The 26,950-nt window shown below is 52.7% G+C and overlaps 2 protein-coding genes across 5 annotated transcripts in view; one reads left to right on the top strand and one right to left on the bottom strand.

Annotated features, from left to right (window-relative positions):
• LOC102376101 (chymotrypsinogen A-like) overlaps positions 1 to 7,855 on the top strand; it is a 31,463-nt gene extending 23,608 nt beyond the window's left edge. Inside the window, exons 1-7 of one of the 3 annotated variants that reach the window (XM_006020180.1) lie at positions 1,531 to 1,582; positions 2,626 to 2,729; positions 2,971 to 3,050; positions 3,767 to 3,845; positions 4,731 to 4,911; positions 6,436 to 6,569; positions 7,694 to 7,855. In XM_006020180.1, coding sequence (XP_006020242.1) covers positions 1,531 to 1,582; positions 2,626 to 2,729; positions 2,971 to 3,050; positions 3,767 to 3,845; positions 4,731 to 4,911; positions 6,436 to 6,569; positions 7,694 to 7,855 — 792 coding nt within the window. Of the gene's footprint in view, positions 1 to 1,530; positions 1,583 to 2,625; positions 2,730 to 2,970; positions 3,051 to 3,766; positions 3,846 to 4,730; positions 4,912 to 6,435; positions 6,570 to 7,693 lie in introns of those variants that run through there. The other 2 variants (XM_025199804.1, XM_025199803.1) reach the window with 2 other exon arrangements.
• A 3,623-nt stretch (positions 7,856 to 11,478) lies between these two features.
• BCAR1 (BCAR1, Cas family scaffold protein) overlaps positions 11,479 to 26,950 on the bottom strand; it is a 35,700-nt gene continuing 20,228 nt past the window's right edge. The window contains exons 2-6 of one of the 2 annotated variants that reach the window (XM_025199767.1): positions 21,107 to 21,268; positions 19,867 to 19,983; positions 17,058 to 18,251; positions 14,301 to 14,390; positions 11,479 to 13,047 (exon numbers count right to left, since the gene is read on the bottom strand). In XM_025199767.1, the coding sequence (XP_025055552.1) occupies positions 12,532 to 13,047; positions 14,301 to 14,390; positions 17,058 to 18,251; positions 19,867 to 19,983; positions 21,107 to 21,268 (2,079 nt within the window). In that variant the 3' untranslated portion in view covers positions 11,479 to 12,531. The remainder of the gene's footprint in view (positions 13,048 to 14,300; positions 14,391 to 17,057; positions 18,252 to 19,866; positions 19,984 to 21,106; positions 21,269 to 26,950) is intronic. The other variant, XM_025199768.1, reaches the window with a different exon arrangement.

The following is a 26,950-nucleotide window of genomic DNA, read 5'->3' as shown; positions in this document are numbered from 1 at the left end:
ACTCCCACCACTGCTCATCATGGGTGGGTGGTCCAGAGCAGACGTGTGATGGGCCAAGGACGGGGCTGCATGCGTAGGTCCTGGCCAGTCTGGAGCTGGTCCGTTCTGGCCAGGGTGAGTCTGGAGGGAGTATGGGATGGGCTGGGGCCAGGGTCAGGGCTGGGGCTATGTGCTCAGCTGCTGCTGGGCACTGGTAGCAGTGGCAGGGAGGAGCTGCAGGGTGCACAGGTTCCGGGCTGTTGCATGGGGAGTGTGCTGACCAACTTGCTACAGTTCTCCAACACTGCCTATGTGGTCCGTGGGCACAAATAATTGCCCACCCCTGGCTTAGGTGACCTGCTTCTCCAACGTGGGCCTCAATTTCCCCCCTTTACATAGCATGACTAGTTCTTTCCACCAGGCAGGGCGGCCTTGCAAGGCCATGTTAATGACTGCTTGTGACATCCACTGGGGCCTCTGGACATCAAGTGCTATGTAGAGGGAAGGGTGGATTTGGATGTCAGGAGCTGTGGCCAGGTGCAATATTCTGTTCTGTTCTCTTCCCTGCCACCAGTTGGCACAGAGCAGCAGCAGGACACTGCTGCACAGTTCTGGGCAGCCTGCTGGGAATGATGAAAGCTGCTCAGCCAGTGAGAGGGTCACATTTGCCAGATCTGTCATGCAGTGTCACACATCCTTAGGGCAACCACAGTGCAGCTTTTAAGGGAAGGCAGCCATGCCTTCATCTGCAGTGCAGAGCAGCTTTCCCTGCCCCAGTGCTAGCCTCCACCCCATGGACCTCCCTCTTCGCACCTCCTTTCTCAAGAGAACAGCATTGCTCATCTGCCTTGTTCTAGAGCATCTCTTTCTCAGTTCATTTTTCCCCTCTCCCCTGACAGAAAGCTCTCCCCAGGGCCCAGTTTCCCCCTGTTCAGAACATTGGTATCTTGTGGGCATGGTGCTGGGCTGACACTCAGGACCCTTGGCTTGTATTCTTGGCTCTGCTGCTGACTTGTTGAGTGGCCTTAGGCAAGTCACTTCCCTACCCTGAGCCTCAGTTTCTCCATCTCTGCCATGGTGATATTGATGCCAACTCCCTTTGTGAAGCATGTTGATGCTTATGGAGGAAAAGGATTTATAGAATAACTAAGCTGTCTCCTTTGCTTTTTTCCCTGAGCCACCACCAGGCCCTGTATTTTGCTTGAAGTATTTGATACAAAGGGGTAGGAAAATCCTGTCTTCCTTTGCAAACAGGAGGTGTCCAGCCCTGCACTGTGAAAGCAGATAAGCTACTCTGAGCAGCCTGCCCAGGAAACCAGCTTAGCTGCACTGCTTCTAAAAAAAAATCCAGTTTGCCAAAAGGCACCTCCACCTCCTACATAATTGACAGATTTATCACGAGGCATGTGTACCCTGGAGCTGCTGTTCCCATGGGTGCTGCCCACCTGATGGCCCTGTTCCCACCCCATCCCTGCCAGTCTAGGTTTCCAGTGGATATAAAGGAGCTGGAGTTTCTCTTGCCCCTGTCAACTCATTGTCCTTGGTACTAACATGGCTCTCCTGTGGCTGCTCTCCTGCCTGACACTGGCAAATGCTGCTCATGGTAAGCTGTAGTGAGCCTCTTCTTTTGCTGCATAGACAAGTGAAGGCCATTACAGGGCTAAATAATTTAGACTGGGATTCAGGAAAACCCTGTGTGTGGACACACATGGCATAGGCTGATGTTGGGCAGGCTGACAGCCCTGTGTCTAGCCGTCTGAGGGAGGGTTCTCCACTAGGGGTATGGTGTGTGAGGCTTTGTGACTTAGCAGGATGATCACTGATCTGAGGCTCAAGGTACCTGGGCTCCATTCTTGGCTCTGACACTGGCCTACTTGTCAGACTGGTCACTGAGAGTCCTTGAATTTTCTTCAATACCTTCTTAAAACATGCAGTGTTGTTGTGTGCTAGTGCGCAGCTGCTGAATCGCACACCAGAGAGGGCTGCCTTTCACTGGTGGGCTCTGGGAAGGATAAGGTTTGTTAGTACAGTGAGAGCAGTGGGAAATGGTCTGATAAGGTTTCATGGTGGTTTCCAGCTGTGCTCAGTCACATGCCACTTCCTGAAATTCAGCATTCAGGGCTGAAATGTCCTATGACTGACCAGAGCCAAAAGAAAGGGGCTGAACTGATTTCAAGCATAAAGAGGGTGAGGTGTAAAAGCAAGCATCTTGTGATAAAACAACTGATTCCAGCTTGTATTTGTATAGCTCTGCAGCTGAAAAAGCTGAGAGATGGAAGGTGAAAGCTGACTGGGAAAGAAACCCTTGTTCTCAGTGTCATTCTGCAAAATCCTGAGTGTGCTTAAGTAATTAAGGAGTGAAAATATAACTGACTGGCTGAGATTCAGTGCTGCTGTTACTGGTGAACCTACAGGACTGGCAATGGAGATACTAAGAAAAACTGTAGTGTGCACCATTTCATGAGGGACCATTGATGAGAAGGAATGGGTTCAGCATCAACCCTGTCCTCATCATGAGCAGATTGAGTGGGATCATGTTCAGATCCCCATCTGCATCTGGACTCTCTCTTTATTGTGGCTAATGGTCCCATCCCTGTAGCATGGGACACGGTGGGGAGAGATACTAGCTGACTCGTTTGTCCTCAGGATGTGGCATTCCAGCCATCCATCCCATCATCAGTGGCTACACCCGGATTGTAAACGGTGAGGAAGCAATTCCTGGATCCTGGCCTTGGCAGGCCTCCCTGCAGGTGAGAAGCTGTGGGAAGTCACTGTGTTGATGCCATCCTCATTGGTTACTGGTGCTCCAACCCAGTAGAGCACAATGTCTTTCCTCCTGGGCTCCACCCCTGCAGTGATTCCCCTGCCCCTCATTCACCAAGCTCTCTTTTAGCATCCTTATTGACAGAATGGGTTACTGAAGCCTTTGGGGGATGCTGTGGGCAACTCTAAGGTCTTACAGTCTCTCCTCTTGCCTATTTTATATTGCAGGAGAAGAGTGGCTGGCACTTCTGTGGAGGGTCCCTGGTCGGGGAGGACTGGGTGGTGACAGCTGCACACTGTGGTGTGACGTGAGTAGGAAGTGCTGCCCGTTCATGGTCTATCAATAGGGGAAGGGGAAGGATGGTGTACTGGGTGCAGCATGGCTCAGCAACCTGGCTGTCTCCTGCTGGATGAGCAGGGGGGAGAGAAACCGGTTGAGAGACCAGAATGCTGTGGACAGGGCCACCCTGAGCAAGAGCACGCCTTAGCTTCTGTGGGATTGTTCCAGCTCCCTCTCCCAATGTCAGAAACTACCTATGGCTCCTGGACATGACAGCTTAGCCAGGCAGCAGGGTCTGCTTTCTGTTAGACATGCCAGTGAGAAGAGTTCCCTTCTACATGGAGTCAGGCACACCAAGTCACTGCCTGTGTGGGATGCTCCAACTGTGTGCAGATGAAGGCTTCTTGGCAAGTGGCCCCAAGTGTGCTAGATACAGACCCACTAAACACACTGCCAAATGTGGCAGCTCCGTTGACCTCAGGGGCATGTTATCAGGTCCTGATGGGATTAGCAAACAAGGGGCCATCATGGCAGCAAACCACTGAGTGCACATGGATCCAGTCCCATTTCCCCTGTCATCCAGTTTGAATTGTATTTGATGCCAATCAAACACCTAGCAAGAACATCCTTGTTTATGGGAAAGAGGACAGAGGAGCCTCCACTTCCTAGGCTCCTGCAGTCAGATGGCCCCCCGCTTTGGGAAAGTCTCCCATAGACATTAACTGCCTTCTCCTCTGGCCTCAGGACATCCAATGTGGTGGTGCTTGGGGAACATGACCGCGGCTCCAGTACAGAGCAGGTACAGAAACTGGCTGTCAAAAAGGTGAGTAAGAGTGCTTTACAGCACCAGCCTTCCTGCTCTGGCATTGTTGCTACAGGCAGGTTGGCTAGGGCAAACAGGAGAACAAACAGCCTAAGGCAGAGACCCCTCAGACCTCCTTGAGTCATGAGCCCCTGTGTGGTGTGGAATAAGCCTGCATTTTTGCCCACTCTGGGGACAGTCCCTTGTGGCCTGGGCGGTTGACCTGCAGCCTCAGTCCTGGATGTGCTCTCTCAGCATGAGAGCCCCATGTTGTGGGTGATAGCAGGGGAACTGGCAAGAGCTGGGGACAGGGCAGGGCCCTGTGACCTGTATTGCTCCAGCCCCAGTGGGGCTCTGAGAGTGCAGCATGGGTGCCCTCCTGCAGCCAGCCAGTGCAGTTGCCAATGGTGTTAAAGGGGCAGGGGCAGGGCTTGGACCCTCTCTCCTCACATGCTCTTTGTGACCCCTGGCCCTGGGCTGTCCACAGTCTGGCCCTAACCAAGCAGTCACTAGTTGTATCGAGGGGGCAGCTAGTGTCCCTTATGCACTGAGCTGCTTCTTCCCCACACAGCCTGCTCCCTATCTCTGTTTCCTGTGGGGCTTGGTGCCAGACAACGCAACTCAGCTCCCAGCATGCTGTGAGGCTGCACAAAGCCTATAGTTGGAGTATGCCCTGTACAGGCTTTCCAGGGGCTGAAAGAGCTGATTCTGGGGTGCAGTGTGGGTGCTCAGATCTGTCCCAGGCCTGGAGGTGCAGCAGGGCTGGGCTACCCCACAGGTGCACTCCTGCTGGGCTGTGCCAGGGGTGGAGGGCCTGGGCCTGCTGGTGAGAGAGGAGATGGCAGGAGCAATTTGTGTACCCATCTAATTTCTCTTCACGGACCTGTTTCTGTTTCTGTGCGTCAGGTCTTCACCCACCCGAAGTGGAACCCCCAAACCATCGACTATGACATCGCTCTCATCAAGCTGGCCACTCCTGCTAAAGTCAGCAGGACAGTCTCCCCTGTGTGCCTGGGAGAAACCAGGGATCACTTCTATAGTGGCGAGCTCTGCGTTACCACAGGATGGGGCAAGACCCGGTACAACGGTACGTGCTGTCAGCTGGATCTCTGCAGGGGAGGAGATCCCATGCCAGCTAGGAAGGTGCTGCTGGAACAGCCTCAAATGCTGCCCACTTGGCTAGTGAAGGGTTCTATAGTCATCCTTGCACACACAGAGGGAAGGCAGCATGGTTAGACAGCAATCTAAGAGCCTGGGGGAGCAAGGCTTGGTCACGGACCTCCCGCTACTGCTCAGCTAGCCTCCCTGGGCCTCCTCTTAACAGTTGGACAGTAATGTGCTCTTACGTATTTAGGGGGCTGGGTGTCTATAACCATTGATGTCAATCTAGCAGTTCCATCTTAAGGAGGAAAGCACCCAGCACCAGGCGAGTGTGGGTTTATGATGAGCTGAGGGCTGAGCACCCTAGGGCTTGGGAGAAGCCTGGATCTGGGACCAGTCACTATAGCCAGCCCTTCTCTTCAGAGTGAAATCCCTAAGCCTAACAGAAAGGCCGGAGTCAACATGTAGCTTTGTGGCTTGGGCCCTTTTCTGGTGAAGAGGTTGGACTAGATACAACAGCACCCAGCTGTGGAGGGGCCTGGCTGGGTGACTGGGGCACAGCAGCAGTAGCAACTTCCAGTTGCCACTGTGATTGCAATTGCAATTGTGTAGCTAGTGGCAGCAGATATTTTTGTCCTCCCCAGTTCAGGACCCAGGTTGATTGCCCCATTCACCCTGCTCTAGTTATACTGGTGGCAGCATCCTACATGCACCAGTGAAAGACCTTGGCTCATGAGACCTTCCCTGGGAGTGAGGCAGGTCCATAGACTGAACTGTTGAGGGTACTGGGCATTGGGGTTGCAGATAGGGGGATCAGAGTAGGTCCCTGGAGAAATCCTTTCCTTGGGGGGGGGCCCAACAAAGGGATGAGCTAGGGAGGCCTTGGCTGGCTAGGTAGTTAGACAGACCCTGTGATAACAGCTCTTCCTGTCTTACAGAGACACTGCCCAGGAAATTATGGGCTCTCTGAGTGTGGGATGGGAGGAAGACCTATAGTCGAGGAAACTTGGGGCACTATTAATAAAAGCAGCATCTTCTGTTGGTGTCAGTGTCCCTAAGCTGTGGCAGAGCCCTCCAGCATCAGCAAGCCTAAGAGACAGGTGTGCTCCTCTGTGGAGTGAAACATCTGCAGCTTCATGCCTGCTGACACGGGGAGATGTGATCCTAGAAAGGAGGAAGGCACAAGCTGCTTTGAGGTTGGCCACCTAGGCTTCCAGCAGCAAAGGGAGATGGGACTCCCAAATCCTTTTGGGACCAGTGGATCAATGACTGATCTCCAGTGCAGAGGGCAAGGTTCTCGTCAGGGAGAATTTGTTGGGATGCCTGCCAGGATCTCACACAGCTCAAATGATCTGTGCAGACACTGCACATATCCGGGGGGGTTCCAGAAGCACACCCAGATCCCATTCATCACATATGCCATCTGCTGGGGCCTTACTCTGAGTGCAACACCCATAACTGACCCATGTCACCCTGTCCTGAACCCTCTCTCATTCTGCTCCCCTTGCAGCTTTCCTCACCCCCAACAAGCTACAGCAGACAGCACTACCCCTGCTGAGCAACCTTCAGTGTGAAGAGTACTGGGGCAACCAGATCACAAACCAGATGATCTGTGCTGGTGCAGCTGGCTCCTCTTCCTGCATGGTGTGTATCCTGGGGCCAGGCCCCTTCATTCAGCCTGTCCGTCCCTCAAGTGCCCAGGGACCCTTTGGGCAGCTCAGTTTTTCTTAGTTGGCTACCCTGTGCTGCTGCTAATCCTAGGGCCTAGCCAAATGCAACTCGTAGGGCTACTAGCCTCTTCCAGCCTCTTGCTCCCCTGGGTGAGAATTGAGCCCATCACAGGGAGTGGGCCCTGCATGCCTGCTAAATAGGCTAACAGGGACATCTGTAGCTGACTGCCTTCCTGACTGCTCCATTGCTGGGCTATGGCATAGGTTATGAGGGGTATCAAGCAGGGGAACATATGAGTGAGGTAGGGATGGGGGAGCCAAGGTTCTCTCAGCAGATCTCTTAGGGGGGTAGTGCTCAACTGGTGGTCCACAAGACAGATCTGGCCTGCAGAGCCATGTCATCTAACCCATGGAGCTCCCCATGGGTCTGGAAATTTGGTGGTGGGGGACCAGAGGCAGCATTAATTGCCAAGCTCACTGGCCACCAGATTTCCAGATGGGTAGAGAATCCCCAGGGCCAGACGACATGACACCTGTGAGCTGGATTGTACTAGTGTGCAGTGTTGCAGTGCTGACCCCCTGCAGGATCTGGCCCTCAGACCAGCCCTGTACTACTCACCCAGCCTGCAGGGCTGGCTAGATTGAGCACCACTATCCTAGGGGATGGGTAGGTGTCAGGGCTATGGATACTTCCCAAGTCCGTGCCTGGCTCCCTCTCTAGGGCCCCCTGATCCCTCACTGGATCTCATGAGGTAATTGGTTCAGAGGGCCCTGAGCCTCAGCCCCTCTCTAGGCAAGCCTCCCAGTGACCAATGCAAAGCTAGGCTGGGAGGGTATACTGAGCAGGGCACAGAGCAGAAAAGCCATGCCAGGAATTGTCCCTGGAGCAGGGTTGTGGGTGTGGAGATGGCAGGACAGAAGTCAGCTTCCTTCAGGCTTCCTGGGAAGGGAATCTCCAGTGTGGTTCCTCTTGCATTACACAAAGGCTCTTGCAGTGTGAGCCGCTCCTTAGGTTCCTGTTGAAGTGTCAGCAGCTGGGGTGGCGCAGAGCTCCCTTGGGCCCAGTTTCTGAGTGTGGCTCTCCTGTCTGCTCTGCAGGGTGACTCTGGTGGCCCGCTTGTATGCCCAAAGAATGGAGCCTGGTACCTGGTGGGGATCGTGTCCTGGGGTAGTAGCAAGTGCTCCACCACCATACCAGCAGTCTATGCCCGCGTGACTGAGTTCCATGAATGGATTGCCCTGACCATGGCGAGTAACTGAGCTGGCTTTACTGGGTCTGAGCCAATAAAAGTGCTCTTTAGCTTCAAAGTCTCAATCCTGTTCTCGTGCTGCACATTACTGAATCACACACTGCTCAGTGGATGCCGTTAGAGCAAACCCATCATCAGCCACACGCTATTACCAGCCTGGAAGCTCCATGGCTCACCCAGCTCAGATATAACCTTCTGCCCCACTTGCCCCTTCTTTAGAAAAAAGATGCTCTGTCCCTTTTGTCCTGAAGCTGTTCAGTGTTCCTGTGGCTGTTTAACTCCACCCTAGGAGTGACTGCATTTCAGTGGAAGGAAGAATATCGTTGTGTACTGTCCATGGCTTGTCCGGTTGTTTGGCCTTGAAGGCTCTAACAAAAACGCAGCCCTGTAGCGGGTGATTTCCTACCCTCTCTGCCTCATGTTAAGCATATGTAGCCCATTTACACCCAAATCACAGACTCAAAGCAACTTTTTGCTCCCCTCACCTACTCCCTCATTCCTCTTCCCTGGTCTGCTGGGCCTACCCACTTGTCTCAGTGACACATCATCCCACCCTCCCAGTCTCTTCTTCCAGTCCTTCTGACTGATGCTCTAATCTTCTTTACCCCAGGCCTCCCCTGCCCCCCCACTCCCCAGCCACCTGCCAAATTCACCCTTTCCTCACCATAACAGAGGCGGATCACCATTTCCATGCAGGGGCCATTAGAAATACCAGTATTGCCTATGTCAGCATGAGGCCCAGGCACACAGCTCCTCACTCTCCCCTCATGCACTGATCCTGGAAGTGTCTCCTCAGGCTGTGCCCTGTTGAATTGGGGCTGTCTCAGGGGTCAAGGCTGCTGCCACAACCTTAGTGAGATGGTTCCATAGGCAAGAGGATGGAGGGCTCTGCTGCATCATTTCCCCCACCTCCACCCTCCCACCCCAGGTGCTGTTGCCATTGCTGCTTTCACCTAGCTATGGAGAATGGCTGGCTTGCTGAGACAGGCATCCCCTAGGGCCTGGACCCTATGCAGTGATAGTTTTTATCATAAAAAACTAACGGTTTTCAGCCTTTTTTTGATTTCTGCCTGCCCAAACAGGTGCTTCTGCCCAGGGCGTGAGCACGTGACCCATGATTCTTTTGGGGAGACATTTTCTGTGGGGGGCGAAATGTTGTGAATGATGACCCCCCATTCAGCCTCTCTAGACACCACACACTGGCATGTCCTGCATCCTGGGGGCTGCAGCTGGCACAAGTAGAGGGGAGACTGGGCCTGATCAATCAAGTGTTCACACTGGCAGCACCTGGAGACACAGACAGGGTCAATGACCCAGTACAGTTTGTTGCTGGCACATGGAGCAAAATGATACTCCTTGGTCCAGAGCTGGTTGCTAAATTGCTATTACCTTACTTCCTTAGCCTGACGAAGGGTTTTTGTACCCGAAAGCTTGCTTAATAACTATTCACCAACTATTTGGGTTGGTCTAATAAAAGATATCAAATTAACCCAAGGAACCTTGTCTGACTATTACCTTGACAAATTCAACTTTCTAAACATGTCAGGAATGGCTGTTTGTTGCTGTAGGCACACTCAGCTCTCAGTGTGCCACAAAATCCCTGTGTCCCAGAAGTCTCTGGTAACTTTCCCCTTGTTCCATTGCCTTTCTGCTCTTTTGATTTGGAAGTTTTTCCTGAGCTTCAAACTACATCTGTTGTGCTGCAGTTTAAACCCATTGCGTCGTATCCTGAGTTCTGTGGCAGGGGAGGACACTTTTTCTCCTCCTTTATGGCAGCCTTTCAAATGTTTGACAACTGCTCTCATGGCCCCTGTTAATCTCTTTGCCAGACTAAACATACCCAGTTTTCAGTATCTTTCTTCATATAGCTTACTTTACAATCCCTTTACCATCAGTTACTTGTCTTTGGATCCTCTCCTATTTCTCCACATCTTCCTTAAAATGTGGAGCCCAGAGTTGGACACAATACTTCAACTGCTTAATAAGCTGAGTGCTGCTATTGCTCCCTTCTTATACAGAAAACTCCTATTAACACAGCCCAAAATGGCATCAGCTGTTTTTTTGTGCAGCATATCTTGACTCATGTTGAGTCCATGATACACCAGAACCCTCCGCTCCTTTGCGACAGTTCTGTGCCCAGACAGTCACCCCCACCCTTTTCTGTGGGTGTGCATCTGGACATATAGCACCTTATATTTGTCTCTTGAGTACAGGGGATCCCTGCCCCCAACTACTGAGATCAGTACAACTCTGAATGGGATGAAGGGTCCACACTAGGGGCTTTCCTATCAGGACCACAGGGCCTGATTCAGACTAAACTGTGGGCAGAAGCTGAGAAGCTGGGAGGCAGGAGGGTGCGCAGGTCAGCTTGGAGTGAGCAGCATGGGGCAAGGAGGTGCACAAAGCTTGGGTGATGTCAGCAGTGGAGCATGGTGACAAGAACTGACACTGACCTAGTCTCTTTCACCCAAGGGACCTCAAAATGTTCAGTACACTGTCCCCAGCAATCCTTTGTCCTCTATCAAGATGCAGCCTGAAGTGTGGCTGTTGTTTAATGATGCACAGAAATGCTACATGCCAGTTTAGGAGTGCAAGTGGAAAAGGCCTCATAGGCTGAAATGCGATAGTGCAGGGGTGCTCAACCCATGCGTCAGATCTGGCCCCCAGCACCTTGTCATCCAGCCTGCAGTGCTCCCCACAAGTCCATGGGAAGCCCCGTTGACCATGGCCCTACATGCTAGATCCAGCAAGCACAACAGCATGGGACCCAATCCCAGCACATGTGGCTGGACAGAAGCGGCACAGAGCCCTGAGGTCCTGATCCTGGCACACGGGGATAAGCAGAGGCAGCACAAAAATTCCAAACCCGACATGCAGGGCTGGGCAGGAACAATGCAGGCATCTCAATCCTATCATGCACGACCAGGCACGGGTGGCACATGGTGCCAGGGCCCTGATCCCAGCACACAAGCCAGGTTGGAGCTGTGCAGGATCCCAGGACCCCAATCCTGGCATGTGGGACCAATCAAGGCTGTATGGACTGGGTCTGGGCATATGGGCCTAATCTTGGGGCTGTCTGGCCTAGGGACTGGCCCTGAACCACTCATTTGGCCCTTGAGACCAAAAGGTTAAGCACCACAGCGCTAGAGGAATGTAGTTCCTTATGTGGAAATATGGTTAGGTATGCAGCCTGCCATGCTGGTCTTACTCTGGCTATTGGCTAGCTAATGCCCCCTCACAAACCCTTTGGCATCTTGTGAGAAAGGGGCTCAGCAGGTACTGACTCCATGTAGTGAGCAGCCCCTAGGAAACCAACACTGCTCATGTCTCCCTCTCTATCCTGCCTAGGCAGTGAATGGCAAGGAATCACAGTGGAAGGGCATTATACGGAGCACTAAAATACTGCAGATACAGAGACTATGTCCACTAAGATGCATGGAGGTCCCTGCTATTCCAAGCCATCCCTAAGGAGCTCCTGTTGGGACAAGGAATGCGCCTTTCTCTACTTGTAGAGGGAATGCAGAATCTCATTTCCTCTGGATTTTGGTATGCTTGGAGGCCAGTAAGTCTCCTCCCGGGAGAAAGGCCTCTTTCTGCGCACCACAGCATGAAAGCAATCACAAGGCAGAAGAGTTCTAGGCAATTTTTTATGCTCTCACATCAGCACAGTACATGGAAATGAATATAAATACAGACTGTGACTCTGTAGCTCTGGGAACCAGCAGAAGCTCCACAATTTTTCAAGGCACCAATTTCAATTTGCATTTCTGCTACAGCTGGTATTATTAGCAAAACCAAAATGTGAAATGCAATGGGTAGGCAAACCTCTCTGCACCTGGCCCACTGTCACCCCAGTGCTGCCGGTCTGACAGATAGTGGCACTGGATGAGGCAACGGATGAGTATGGACACTCCTTCTGACAGTTTAACTGTACTTTTTTAATACATACATACACACACGCGTGGACGCATGTACACACACATATGCATACACATGCACAGACACACACACACACACATACATACATATGTAGGTGTGTGTGTGTATGTGTGTGCATGTGTATACCTTTCCCCCATTGGAGTTTTCAGTTTCCTTTTCATCTCCACCGAGATACTGTTGAATTGATTCATCCTGCACAATTAAAATGTGTTCAATTAATTAGATCAGGCTCCAAAGTCAAGGGAAATCACAGAATCTCCTCTAATTGTGAGGTGACGCTAACAGACTTCCTTTCAATCACTCTGTAGTTCACCTTAATTGCTTTGCTTTGATTCAATTTCTATTTATTTTTTTAATATAGCCCATTAACTGAATGGTGTCAGAATCAATTAGGAAAAATAACGATTTGCTTCTTTCTCTTCATTGCAGGATAGCCCCTCCCCTTCCTGAGGCCCTGGTTTCATCCTGGCTGTAGTGTTTGACAGTAAAACATCCTTATTTAATTGCTGGCACAGTCTAGACATGATCTATTTTTTGTCAAGAAATTGGGAAGAAGGAAAACAAAATCCAGCCTAGCACTCCTGTGTGGTGTTTCTGCCCTTCCCGGTGCTCCTCTTCTTGGAGTCTTTTTAAATATTTACAAGTCCATTTACATGCATCTGTGGCTGACCACAGTTGCCTCCATGGAGGGAGTCTTTAGCAGACACTCACCCTAGTTCTTAATAAGCATGTGTAACTTTAAGGATGTCACATAGCTGCAAGCTGCCCCAACACCATCCTGAATTGCTGAGTGCTATTGGCTAGGTCTTTGACCCGGTCCACCATGTCCTTGACTGCAGATGGAGATGGGTACTGGAGTGCTGCAGTCTTGGTAGTCACCACAATCTCCTTGAGCATGTCACATAGCAGGTTGCTATAGTGAGTGATCTTTTGGCGGATGTCCTGGGCTTTGGCCTGACGTGACAAGGTGTCTCCAATGAACACTAGCTTGTGGGCACTGAGAATGACAAATTTGCTGTGGGCCACAAAGATCTTAGGTGGTTGATTGGTGCCGACAGCAGTGAAGAAAGCATCAACAGCATTGGTCAGAGTGGTAATGTTGACCTCACATTGCTCCAAGTAGAAGAGAAGCAGCTGCCGGTCAGAGGGGCAGAGGGCACTGCCACCTCGCACCTGGGCATAATGCTGTGGTGGGGTCCAGTTGGAGAGGTCATTGTCAATGGGTCGCGTGACTTCCTGCTCCAGTCGCTCAAACTGCTTCAGCTACAGGGAGGCAGGAGAAAACAGTGAGGTTAGGCAAATATGGGGGCCAATGCACTGACTTAATGTGTGAGACAATGTCTCCCCTCAAAGCTGTCTCCAGAAACTACAACAGCCTGTCGCTGTCTGAGCCAGAGGCACAAATCACTGCCGGCCTTTGGGCTGGGATTTTGAAAGCAGTCTAGGGAAATTGGGTGCCTATCACCCTCAGTCTATGAAAGATTCAGCCATGCTGCCGAAGCCCTTGGCTCATTGCTGTACAGCTTACCTGCACGTCTCAAGGAACTGGTCAGCTTGCGTTAATTTCCTAGTAGCAGGGGACTCCAGTGAGGCAGTAGTGAAGCATCTAATAACACCCGTGAAGCAAGGCAATGCCAACTCCCAGCTGGACTGTGGTGTGACTGGGCACTGAACAGAGCCATGTCAAAATTACCATTCCCTGTGGACCAACCCTCAGCAGCAGCCATCCCACAGTAATGAAGTATGTAAAGAGCAGGGGCCTAGACCCAAGCACAAGGACAGGGGAATGGCAAAATATGGATAAAAGTGATATTCTGCTTTGCAAAGCTACTGAAGAGATGGCTCCTCCTTGCTCAGAGCTGTTCCTGTGCAGACTGGAGGTATAGCTGAAGCCTAAAAGCAGCAAGTGTTTGCTGCCAGACATTAACATGGGCCCTGCCAAGTCAGCCACAGTTGCTCATGCTCCAGCAACAGGATTGCTACCAAAGTTCTACCTGGTAAACTGGACTATCTTGTGTACCAGTGCTGCCCTCAACCCCTGCACCAAGGCCCTGAGAGTGTCCCTGAAGCTAGAACCCAGTCAGGCTAACCTGTGTTCCTGGTGATTGTGACCAAGACAGAAAAAGGCCAGTGTGAATGTCTGCTTCCTCACTAAGTAGACTAGGCTAGCAACTAGGAAAGGCAGTTTCCTGGTGAATCAGGCCTTCTGCTCATCTCTGGCAGTCAACAGGGAGCACCTTTACAATTACTTGGCAGTGCAGAAACACACGCAGGCCAATTCTCACGTGCAGTCCCAGCAAGGGCCAGTTAATTGTACCACTGGAGCTCCTCACCCAACACCAAGAGTCTGTTAATGCCGTGGGCTTAAAGCCTTTCCCTTGATTCTGGAATTCATCTTGGCACGCTGCAGAGCAGGTCACTGCAGACCACCGCATCAAGTAAAGCAAGGGAGTTCTCTGTAGGATCCTGCTGCCAGGTGGAATCCCCTGCCCTTGTCCACGGGATCCCACCCTTACCTGCTGCTGCTCCAGCTGCCCCTTGCCCTGCCACATGATGTTGCCCTTTTCTAGCAGTTCCTTCTGGGTTTTCTCAAACTCCTCCTTGCCCTGGAAGGAAGCCACACAAAGAAGGTGGTTAGTGAGGACACCCCTGGGGACCCTGTCACAAAACAGGCCTGCAGCAGGGGAAGTCTGTGTGTGGGCACAGGGGGAATATAGCTCTGGAGGCTCAGCACCATTGTCTTTCCCTGCTGAGAAAGTGCCTGGTCCGCAGCTCTCAGCCATATCCAGACTCATCACACTGAGGGTCTCCTCTATCAGAAGCCCCCAGCATGGGCCCTGGCCACCGAGCAAGGATGGGTCTCTGAAAGAGTTCCCTGAGGCTCTCTGGCTCTGAATCTGATTTTTAGTGTCCATAATATTGTCCTATGATAGGGCTGATCCTGTGAGCCCCAAGGGCTGTATTCAGCTCAGACCAACAGAACTAAGTGACCACCCTCCACCTCTAAACCAGAGAGGCAGCCATGTAGCACTGGCAGGGCCCAGCCTGCAGTGTCTATTCTGTCCAGAGGCAGTGTGGGATACCACAAGCTGGAGACCATGTCTCCAAAGCATGCTAGTTGCCCAGGGCAGGTTTTTGTGCTAAGTCTGCAGCACAGTGAGCCAGATGACTATGAGGTGGCACTGCAGGCATGCTGCTGGGGGAGACAAGCTAGCTAGAGTCCTACTTGGGCTGGCCAGTCCCATCAGCTTTCTGTGATCAGCAGTGCCCCATAGTGACCTATGAGCAGGCATGTGCCGAGGGGAACAGAGCACCTGGCCCTGCAGTGGCTGGCATTAAATGGGGAGCCCCCCATACTGGGACACTGTGAGCATCCGCTCAGCCCCTCCTCACCCTGGGACAGTCAAGGAGAGATTCCCCTAATGACCTGGGCTGGGTGCCTCCCTCAAGCTGCCCTGAAGCCACTCCATGCATCCATGTGACCAGCTTTCCTGGCTGCAGGTGGGGAATGCAGCCACATTAGTGTGGGCTGGCTCACCTCATGGATGGTAAGAGCTGCCACAGAGAGAGCAGAGTTGATGCCTGGGCACCTGAAGGAGGGTGTCATTAAGGGCACATGGAGAGAAGCTCCCCAGAGACCTGCTGCACCTCTGACCACTGCAGTCCCCTTAAGCAAGGGAAGGGTGTTGGAGAAGGGGGATATGAAGCAATTGAAAGGCGGGTTTCTCATGAATTAGCATCTACAGCATCCCTTTCTTTTGCCCCAGGCTCTCCTCAGCTTAGCCCCACCTCCACTAAGCAGCTCCACCAGTGGGTCCCCTCCTGGAAAGTTGGTTGCATGGCTGGGAGACCATCTCCCAGCCATACCCTGGCAGTGGCCAGAACTGAGCAATGTTATAAATTAATAGGAAAATATTTAAAATAATTTCACAAATACTCCATAAGTTGTACAACTTAGAGTAAAAACGTAAATTATTATTTTGTACAACCATTTTTATGGCAGAATTAGGAACTGCACCTGCTAACATATGCTCTGGCAGTGTTCAAGGTAAAGAAAGCAATGCTGCTAGTGGGTGGCAGATGGCTTCTGCCCCTGCTGGCCTGGTCATCAGCTGTCCTGTGAGACTGGGGAAATGCTCAGAGCCCAGAGGGCCCCCTCCTGTTGCTGTTCCAGTTAGACCTGGCAGGCACTGAAGCTGGGGCTGGGGTGCAGTGAGATGGGGGCCTCTTCATCAGAAACTGAGGTCACAGAGCAGAACACCCTTGCCCTGTTGGAACCTCCCTGGCTCCAGGCTCTCGGGCAGAAGCTCCTGGCTTGTCACAGTGAGCTGGTCCTCCACTTGTGGAGTAAGCTGCTTGGGGAAGAGTCATAGTTGGTGCTAGAGAGGGGAGAAGACACAGAGGAGTGGGGATGCTCAGTGCAGCATGGGCAGTAGTAGCAGGGTCTGGCTGAGCGTATGGGGAGCATGTATCAGGGCCTGGCCTGGTCCAGGGCACAAGGCTCCATGTGGTCTCCACGGATCGGGATCGGGTGGGCAGGCATGGCCAGAAGTCCCCTTGCCAGTCTGTGTCTGAAGCAAGGCGGCCTAAGAGGATCAGTAACACCCCCAGTCGGCACATATCAGGCCTGGTGCTTCTGTGCACCCAGCAGTGCCCTGCAGTGCCTGGGGAGGAAAAGGGTGTGAGCAGCATGGGGCATGTGGCTGGGAGTGAGAAGGATCCCACCCCAGTAACTAGGAAGCAGAATACAAAGCCAAGTGTGCAGGCTCTATATTGTGGAGATTGGCATGGTGGAGGCAGCTTCAGAGGTCAGTAGAAGGGGAGATCAGGTGAGAGATGTAGAAGGTGCTGGGAATTCAGCCAGGCACCCAGTACCTGGGACATGGGAAGTCACAGAGGTGCGATTTCCCTCCAGGACGAATACTAAGCAGGTGCTTCTCATGTGCAGTCCTACTCACATGCCCTGGAGTTGACCTGTACCCCCAGCCTGGATCCAGCAGGGATTCTACACAGGGCACTGTGATGTTCCCACAAGCTGTGAACCCACATCCTGGAGCACTCGGCAGGAGAAGGACATAGCTCTCCAGATCCATTTTTGGGGGCTGCTGGGGGCCTGCATTTTGCTGGGGGCTCAGAGGTAGGACCTGGTCTATCTGGAATCCCTGCCCCCCTGGAAACCTCTGCTGGAAGCTCCCAGAGCCAGGTCCCCATCTTGCTCTGATGTGGCCCCACTCCCTGGAGTAAGGAAGTCCCTCACTGCTGCCCACACCCACCTGTAGATGGACATAGTCATAATCCTCCATCCAGCCACTCTCGCTGTTCTCATATGGTCCATCTGGCGACTCCTGTGCTAGGAATTTGGGTGGGGAGGGCAGGGGCCGTGACTGGATGCTGCTAGCCTTGTCAGAGGACCCTGTCTGGTAAGTGGGCAGGTGGCTATTGCCATCCACCAGTGTGGCTGGCTGTTTTGTCCGTTTGAAGAGCAGGGAGGCATTGCCGTGCAGGAAGGATGCCAGCTGCTTGGTGTCGTCAGGGATGCCACGTGAGTACATGATAAAGCGATCCAGGTCATCAGTGCAACCTGGCTTGCTGGCCACTAGGGTGCTGAGGGCCCAGCCACAACTGTCCAGTGCCTGGCTGTGCCTCACTAGTGCCTGGTTGACATCCTCCATCTTCTGCAATTGTTTGCTAAGCTTGGTGTAGAGGGAGCGGTCAGAGGCCTGGGCTGCATTGCCCACAGCCCCACGTGCGAACTCCAGCAAGTCCCTGAGTGCCACCTTGACGCTCTCCACTGCCGCCTGTATGCTCTGTGCATTGGCCTCCATCTGCTCAGGGCTTCTCCAGCTGCCACTGATAAAAGACATGAGGTGGGAGACAGTGCTACTGATGCCGTGCTGCAGCTTGGCCAGCATCTCCATGGCAACATCCAAGTCCAAGCTTAGCTCCTTGCTGGGGCATTTGGACACGGCAGCTGACTCCTTCACTGGAATCACGTCGAGAGAGGATGTGGAGATGTTGCTCCTAGTGCTGCCTGTGCTGGAGGCTGAGAGCCTCTTGGCATCACCTGCCTTGGTCTCTCGGTCCACCTGGGGAGGGACATCATAGATATACTCGCCCTCAGCATCTGTGGAGGCCTTACTCCCAGTGTGCAGCTCCCGGGGTACGTCATACACATCCTGCACTGGGAACACAGGTCCCCCCAGCTTCTTCAGGCTAGGTGGAACATCATAGATTTCCTGTGAGAGGGACACCTCAGGGGCCCCTTTCCCAGCTGGAGGGGGCACATCATAGATGTCCTCGGGCAGATAGTGCTCTTGTGAGGCCGACGATGCATGAGCCAGGATCAGGGGGTGCCGGGTTGGGTCAAAGGCCTTCTGCTTGGTGAAAGCAGAGGGAACATCATAGGTCTCCTCTCTGATGGGGTCATCTGGGACATCTTTGCTCACAGATGGAGGAATGTCATACACCTGCAGAGGGAACAGATGGCATTTGTTAGGCCTGCTTCTCTTCCTGATGCTTCTCCTGCCACAGAATACTCCCAGTCCCACAGCAAATCACAGGACTGCGGGACTACATCATGAATTTATTGGTGACCTCATAGTGATGTGTGTGTGTGTGTACGCACATGTGCATGCCTCACCTCTCCAACCCCTGAAGCATAGTGGAAGGTGCTGAATATAGCACCTCTAGGCACATAATGGCCCTTCAGTGAGCCAGCTGAGCATCCATGCCAGCTTGTCACAGAGCAAACACTCTGCCTTTTGTTGCTGTCCTGGTTATAGAAATTGCCAGTGAAAGGCGTTCTCTGTACTGATAAGGACTCAGGAGGGGCTCCCACTGTGCTGTGCACTGTTCCACTGGCATATGGGTGCCCACTGGCCAGCACTGCAGGGTCAAGTCAGGGAAACTTTATGATGGGTCATGATCCCTGAGATCTCCTCCATCCTAGAAAGAAACCCTGCTGCTCTAGGCTGTGGCGGAGAAAAGAGGGGCAGGACTATCCCATCTAGCACAGCAATGCATCCAAGTGCTACCCTGCCAGTTCAGACTGGAAGGGCACAAAACAGGCATGAAATAAGTATCCTTGCTCTGGGTGCAAACAGGCTAGCACCAACATTGCCACCCAGAGTAGCAGGTGCACATGGCACACTGCCACAGCCAACAGCAAGCCCAAGACACAATGCTCCAGGATTGACCTGAGAGACAGCTGTTAACCTGAAGCTCAGTGGTGGCCAGCTCTCTGGAGCTTTCACCAGGCTCCTGAAACATGCTACTTTGAAAGCTCCAGCTCCTGGAGACAGGTGAATAGGTAAAAATCTCAGCTTCAATTAAAAAGAAGAAAGAAGACGTTTCTACCACAGTAATTAGGGAAAGGAGCTCAGAGAGACATCTCAGGGGCAGGCCAAAGGCTCACGCACAGAAAGTAAGGAACACACTTGGATTTTCATTAGCAGAAGAAAAAACTCTCATGGTTACTAACACAAGCACACAATTCTGGGGGCCTGACTCATGCTTTTAGAGGGCTTGAGGCTGGCTCTACTGCTGCCTGCCCTCAGTTCCATCTCCTTGTGACCCTGTGGGCTGAGTGCATCTCCCTGTCCCCTCTCCCAGAGCTGATATTTCCACATGTCAAGGGCATATTAGGGAATGACACAAAGCCTCCAGCCACTGTTCCTTGTAGTGCTTATCCAGCTTCCAAATGTGGCACCCGCCCCACTCAGAAGCTCTGTGTGTCTGACCTGATTCCAGGAGCAGGGATTTTTGTGTGTGGTATCTGATATTGGATCAACTTCACAATTGGCATAACAATTCTGCCCTGCCCCTGCCACCATGCAAGGTACCTCTGAAAGTGCTGTAAAGGCACTGCCATGCTGGGGAGGCTGAGAGCACTGGCATGGGAAATGGCTGGCTAGTATCCCATGCTGCCCTCTGGGCTGCAGGGCAGCTGGGTCACTGGGCTGTGAAAGGAACATGAACATAGTTCCACTTTCCTGCCCAGCCCTGGCACAGCAAAGGAATCCCCCCACACCATTGCTCTCTGCTGTGATGCCTGGCTGGGGGGTGCTTCTTAGCATCACTTACAGTTTGATGTGTTTGGAACGGCAGGCTCTTCTCCACGCTGGGTGGGATGTCGTAGATCTCCAGGCTTGGCTCTCTGCTATTGGGACCCTTCACCGCCATAGGAGGTGTGTCATACACCTAGGGCAGGACAAGGAAAGGTGCTGGATCAGGCATCTCTTCTGATCCTCCCTTCTACTCGCATATTCCACTGCAACCTGGAAACTTCCAGCTGGGGCAGACCTGAGCCACACTCTGCCCCAGGCTGGCTTGTAACAGAACCCAGTGCCTGCGGCATCAGAGGAAGGGGCACAAACTGCAGTGGCTGACATGCGCAAGCTGCCCTGGGCATCTGTTCTCCTGGGCTCTAACAGGACAAGGTCCAATATCCCTTTCAGACCCACTAGTGCAGGGGTGGGCAAAATGGAGAATCCGGCTGGTGGTTAGACTCCATTTCCTAGCAGCCCCTGCCTGCATCACTGCAGGCGGTTTCTATGGAGACCTCAGCAGTGGTGAGGTTGCGACAACAGGGGGCTAGGATTTCCATGGAGACTGGCCCCAGCAGCGCTGGCAGGGCATGCGGCTGGGCGGGGAGCTGTTCCCAGACTGGGGACTTGCAGTGGTGACAGTGTGGTCCAAAGCTGGGGCAGAGCTGTGATCTGCTGCCTGCACACCCCACACTGCACGCCACATCCCTGGCCCTGGAGCAGCTCACCACCCAGCCGCACACTCTGCCAGCACTGCTGGGGCTGGTCTCTATGGGAAATCCTGGCCTTGTGCTGTCATGGGCTGCTGCTGGGGTCTCCACATAAACTGGTCACAGCAATGTGGGCAGGGGCTGCTGGGAAATGGAGTCCACTGAAGACTGGATTCGGCCTGCAGGCCAGACTTTACTTACCCCTGCATTATTTTGATCATTTTGGATACTCCCTTTACACCCAGATGCTCATAGCGCCTTCCATCCACTCCCACCTCAGCGTCCCCTGTTTTCTGGTTTGAGACAGGGCAGACACTGGAGACACTGGATACTGGCAGACCTCTAGGGGGCAAAGGAGAAAGTCCTGGGGTGATGTGTCACCATCCTTCCACAGCAATGAGCTGCCCCTGAGCAAGTTACCTGTCCCCAGGGCTAATGGGCAGATTCAGGACCTGGGGAGGCATACCCTGCAGGAGGGAGGGAAGAAACCAGCCCCCTCGAAGGGATACATTGATCCACGTTGGATCTGTACCCAAAGGTGACCAGTTCCTCCTATACAGAGCTCACCTCTTGGCTGTACTGGCTGATGAGGCCTCCACGGATGGGGGGCACATCATAGATCTCCTGGGAGCCAGATGAGAGCAGATGCCGGGGAATGTCGTACTCATCCTGCTCACCCTTGGGGGAATCGTAGATGTAGACCTGTCCCACACGGGTGGGCACCACCACCTGGAAGACAGCAGAGGCTGGGTGAGCACTGCCACATGGCACTGGAGTGCGTATGTCAGGCACTACCAGGCAACACAGATGCCCAGAAATACTGATAATATGAGACCACTTGGCTTGGATCCTTTTGGCCTTGCCACACCCAGCAGGGGTATGCAAGGATGACATCCAAGGGCTCTGCTGGCATAAGTCCTGGCACTTCTTACAGGCAGCTAGGTACTGTGCTTAGCCCTGCCAAGTGCAGTGAGAGGCCCAGCCCAGTGGGTGCCAACAGGATGGGGGCTGCTTGGGATGGGCCGTGTGGCCCTTAGTGACAATGTCACCTTTCTGCTTTGCTCTCAACTTTTCAAATGCAGGTGCTGAGGATGAAACTGGGTGTGTGTGTGTAGCACTCTGCATCTGCAGGATGCGAGGTCCTTGCTATCCAGCCAGCTCCTCCCACAGCAAGCCTCTAACTACGGCTCTTGGAATCTCTCCCTTCCCTCTTGTACCCTACAGTTTTGCTGAAGGTGAAGGGGAAAAGGAGACATCTACAGCCACCAGACCCTGTTCCCTGAGCATGGAACAGGGACTCACACTGTCATGCTGTCACACCTGCAGGTGGGCACCATTAGGGGCCAAGTGGCAGCCTCAGGAGATATCATGTGACACATAAATTGGGCTCCTTAAACTCTTTACACCTCCCTCTCTCCTTTATGCCAAGTCACTTGGGAAGGGCAACACCAGCAGCTCACAGCTGCTGTCAACTGGTTCAGTGCAGCCCAGCTAGAGGAGCCCCATGCACCCATGAAGGTCACTGTCAGGTAATCACCAGGGGCAAATACAACTCACAGAATAAAATAGCTGAGTCCCTTTGACCTTGGGAACTGGGGCATGGAAAGTCTGAGGGTCATAGAGTCTATAAATGAGCCAGAAACTGAACCCATGCTTGACACATGCTGAGAGCAAAGTGCTTTCCCATCTAGCTTCCCTTGCAGGTGGGGCCATGAAATCCCCTCGCTGAGACAAGTGTGCAAAAAGCTGAGCTCCCCATAGCTTGTGCCTTGAGGAATGCACCAGGTCACCAGCCTGCTTTGGTAAATGTAGGATGACACACTGGATCACATGTTGTGCCACACTGCCAGACACAGTTGCCCTCCAGGGCCTGCCAGCAATAATGCCAGCTGACTCAAAATGCCACGGCTGGTCTGATCCTTCCTTGTTACCTGTTAGGCTGGAAACTGAATGGTTAGGAGGCAAGTTGCCAGAGGGCTTTGACTGAGATTCCCACACAAATATAATCTCCCAGGGGCTAGAAAAAAGCCAGAGGGAGGGCCAGAGAAACAAAGATGGAAAATCACCAAGGAATCTGCATCTGTGTGCACGGCCTTGGCCAACTGGCCTAAGAGGACTGGCAGAAGTCAAAAGTTTTAGTATGAAGCAGGCCCTTTTCATTGGGGTCCAGAGCAGAGCTGCCAGGGCCTGGGACTGGGTTAGGGGAAGGGAGCTGGTGTCTTGGACATTTTTCCAGAAACAAGGCACCAAAGAGAAACGCTGCTGGGCCGTGTATGTCAAATGCTGCTGGACAGCATATGTCAAGCAAAGAGAGGAGCAAAAGAAAAGTAGCTCTGTGAGGCACCTATTCAGGTGGGTATAAAACGGGTGCTGATGCACGTGAGGAAGTGGAGTCAGGGCATGAATGGGAGAGCACAGTTTCTAAGGCAATCAAGAGAGGGAATATCAGTTTCTGAGGCTTCCTGGAGTGGGGGTGCAAACCCAGGACAAAGGATATTTGTGTTCAAGTCCCTGCTCCTGTGCTGGCCGTGCTGTGTGACTGTGGGCAAGTTCCTCCATGCCTGTTTCTGTGCCTGTACAACAAGGATAATTGCCCCACGCTGCCTTGTTGGGGATCGTGAGGAGAAATACATTTAGGACAGAGAGGGGCTTGGATACTAGAGGAACATCTGAGAGCCAGCAGGGAGATGCTCTCAAAATAGAAACAGCAGTAACCAAAAATTGCTGCAGATTCCTTTAAATGCTGACATTTCAAGAAGTGTCCACAAGCGGCACAGCGGGAGAGCAGATGTGGGGACACCAGGGTATCATATATGCAGCTTTGCCCCATGAATGCAAAGGGGCAAGCAAGCCCATGCCCTGCCTACAAAGGTACACATGGCAGGCCTGTGTAATCAGGTGGAGCCCCCCCACGCACATATGCAGCTTATGTGTGTAGAGGCCGATGGGAGGCAGTTGTTACGGTTCTGTAAAGGGGTACTTAGCATGGCACACGGCTGCTCTGCTGGGACAGCTGACGGGAAGAGGAGCTGAAAGCTTGGGAAGGCCATGTCATGGAAGAGGGGGAGGGGACCCATCTGCTAAACTAGACTCTGCCACTCAGTGTATTGAAAATGAGAGAACTTGTCTCAGCTGCAAGAGACAGAGCCTGCCCCCTTTCCTTCCACCAAGGGCTGTGTTGTTCTGCAGCACAGTGGGTGGCTTTCCCTGCTCTCTCCCTGTGTGTTTGTGGACAAAGCACCAAGTAAGGGGTGCCGAAGCCTGTCCTGTGCCAGGGGAGAGGGGGAGAAGAATTAGCTTTAGCTGCAAAAGGGCTGTAATGTGCCCAGTGCAGCCAGAGTCCTGTAACCCTCATCAAAGGTGGGATTGTCTCACCTCTGATGGTCAGGGGCTGCCAATCCTCACTCTGCTGCACACAGCCCCTCTGCTCTTCATATGAGGGGAAACAACCCCCAGAGCACCAGGGCCCAGCTGACAGCACTATCCCTTCCCCACAAGGATGCTTTCCCCCCATGTATTTCATCTACAGATTTCCACATGCTTCACCACATGCCCCGGGCGCTACCGAAGGGAAGGGGCACCAGGAGAATGCAAGGAGGAGCAAGGGCTCACCTTGGGGCTATTTCTTGCCTCGGTGTCTGCTGGCTGCCTCTGAGACAGATTGTTGGTGCAGACCTTGTGTGTCCTAGACCACAACCATTGTTTTGTAGAGCAGTGGTGGAGTTTGCAGTTACTGAGGGGAGAACTGGCCCCCATTTTTTGCCACTGAATTCAATATTTTTTTTGCCCTTTGGACATGGGTGTCAGTGGGAAAAAATGAGGTGAATGTTTTCCCCTGGCAGCTGCAAACTTCCCTGCCCACTGAGAGAACTACAATTCCCAAAATGCCTTGCATCCCAGGACACTGGGGCTCTTAGCTCTCTCCAGTCCTGCCTGCCACTGAGAAGGTAGGAGGATGGTGGAGAGAGAGGGGCAAGGTGAGAGACAGCTGCCCAGGGCACGTTTGTCCATGCTACACTTCCAATGTCCTGTTTTAGAGGAGCACAGGATAGGGAAGGGGCTTGGTTAGGAACAGCCCAGATGGGATCAGACCCAGAAGCTTTTCTCCACACATGTTCTCACTCCCCAGTTCCTGTAACTCACTGGCCACCTCCCAGTGTAGTTCTAGTGGCTAAATGGCATGGTTTGACCTTGACACCAAGCTATCTCAGTGCTGGTGGTTCACCTCAGTCGAGCTCCCAGCAGTCTGGGATATGGTGCATCCGCTGGCTGTTGCTTGCCCTGCACTGCAGTGAGCACTCACTGAGCCAGGCCCACTGGGTGTTAGCTCCAGGCAGATGCAGTGTGCTGGTCTCCTCCTTCACCTCTCTGCACAGGCTCCAGTGACCTGCTGTCAGGGAACCCTCCCTGCGGCTTGCTCTGTGAAACCGCCCCAGCTGGGGCGGGCACAGGGTAACTATCAAAGAGGACATTCCAGTTTTCTGCTACTCTGTCCCCTGTCCTCTATGTTTCTCTTTGAGAGAAACATAGAGGACATAAAGTCATCCAGTTTTGTATCAATAGAGAACAGAAGACAACCGGACTGTCCTCTATGATGATGACCCTAGGCAGGCAGCCCTTAGTTAAGAGAAGGAAGGTCTCTTTGGCTCAACCCCTGGGGTTTCCCATGAACTTCTATGTGGTATAAGGGATTCACTGGGCAGCAAACCCAAGCAGGAGCAGGCCTCCCTCCCTCCAGCCTTGAGGCACAGCTCAGACAGGGGAGCCCCTCTCCTTCCAAACACCCCTTGCGTGTGCTGTATGTGAACAGTGAATGAGCTGGGTAAAGAGCATTTGCATTCAGGCCCAGTCTATCACAGGTGTCTGACGTGTTCTGGCTCCTGCCTCTGGTTTCCTCAGAGCCTGGCTGGGTGACACGGGGACAGCCCAGCACAGACCCTGCCAGGGGCTCCCCCACCTACAGGGAGCTGGGCTTAGCCCAAAGGCAGCACTTCACCTACTCGGAGCACTACGCAGACATCACAATGCCCAGACTTAGGAATGGCACTGCCCCACTTGAGACAAGACATAAGAGAATGACTTGTCTGTCGTAGCCACCCAGTGTGTTGGGGAGGAAGAAGCATGAGAGCACAGTATGTGCTGAGAAGAGCTGCTCAGCAATGTGTGTGTTGAGTGTGTGTGTGTGTGTGTGTGTGTAACATAAGGTGGCAAACTGCTTTTCAGCAAAGTATTAAATCAAACTATTCTGCCCAAACCCAAATATTTCAATTTGGAAACCCCTCTACTGAGCTGGAATTCAACACCGCCATGGTCCCTTTTCAATGGTCCCATGACAGGAGAGGGAAGGTGGCTGCCCCCTGAAGGCTCCTGGTTATGGCGCATTATGGGAGGTGCAGTCCTGCTGGGTAGTCCCCTCAGTTATGCTACTAGCCATGTGCAGATATAAGAAAAAAGCAGCCTCATGCCCCAGGACACAGCTATGTAAAACACTGCTCTCCCTCCAGCAATGCATCCCCTTCACTTTAGGTGGGAGAGCTGGGCTGGAGGAGCTGGTGTGTTTCTGTGCCATGCTGGCCATTCACCCTGCTGCCTGCCTGCATAGTGCCATGTACTGGGATAGCAGACATAATACCAGCATCAGCAGCATAACATTGCTGCCGCCCCACACACCAATACTCTGGGGTAGCTTACAAGACACTTCAGCACAGAGAGCCTCTCTGGATGTGGCTTGGGGCTAGAGCGGTAGCACATCTGGAGATCTTTAGGGGACCATTCAGAAATCAGTTGCTTTTAAACACTGCATCAGATCCTCAATGGTATTTAGACTCCTAACTCCGATGGACTGGAGTTGGAATTAAGTACCTTAATAGCTTTGAGGGATTCTCCCTGGGCTGGGCAGCCCATTTATTTCCCAGCTCTCCCCTTACACATAGCTGTGTGGTGACAGTACGTAGGGTAGACAAGCTGGAGTAAAGCACCAGAAGAGATATCCTTCTGAAAGGTTGCGGGCTCTGGCCTTATGGTGCAATGCGGCCACATCTACCCAGGCCAATGCTGGGTACCCTCTGGCCAAGAAATCAATAAGCAGACCTCTGGGTAGAGTAAGGAATTACATTTCTGTTATAAAAATATGAGGGGGCTTAATGGGAGTTGATCCTAGGGCTATCATCAGTGTCATGTGCTTCTGGATTAAGTTAATAGCACAGAGCAGGACCTGAGGAAAATGAGGTAACAGCCACAAACAATCCATTCATGGCACCTTCTGGCAATTTGATGCCTTTAAAAGCATTAATCCCATAATCCCCACACCCTGGATCACTGTTTCCTGATGTAGGGAGAGAACCGAGAGAGAAGAGGACTGGCCTGCATTCTCCCAGGAACTTGTGGGTCTTTGCCCCTTTACCCCACTCC

Source organism: Alligator sinensis, unplaced genomic scaffold (assembly GCF_000455745.1).
Source record: "Alligator sinensis unplaced genomic scaffold, ASM45574v1 scaffold203_1, whole genome shotgun sequence".
In the NCBI taxonomy this organism is placed as follows: domain Eukaryota; kingdom Metazoa; phylum Chordata; order Crocodylia; family Alligatoridae; genus Alligator; species Alligator sinensis.
The sequence above is the reverse complement of the archived record's forward strand: the minus strand, read 5'-3'. Positions and strand labels throughout refer to the sequence as shown.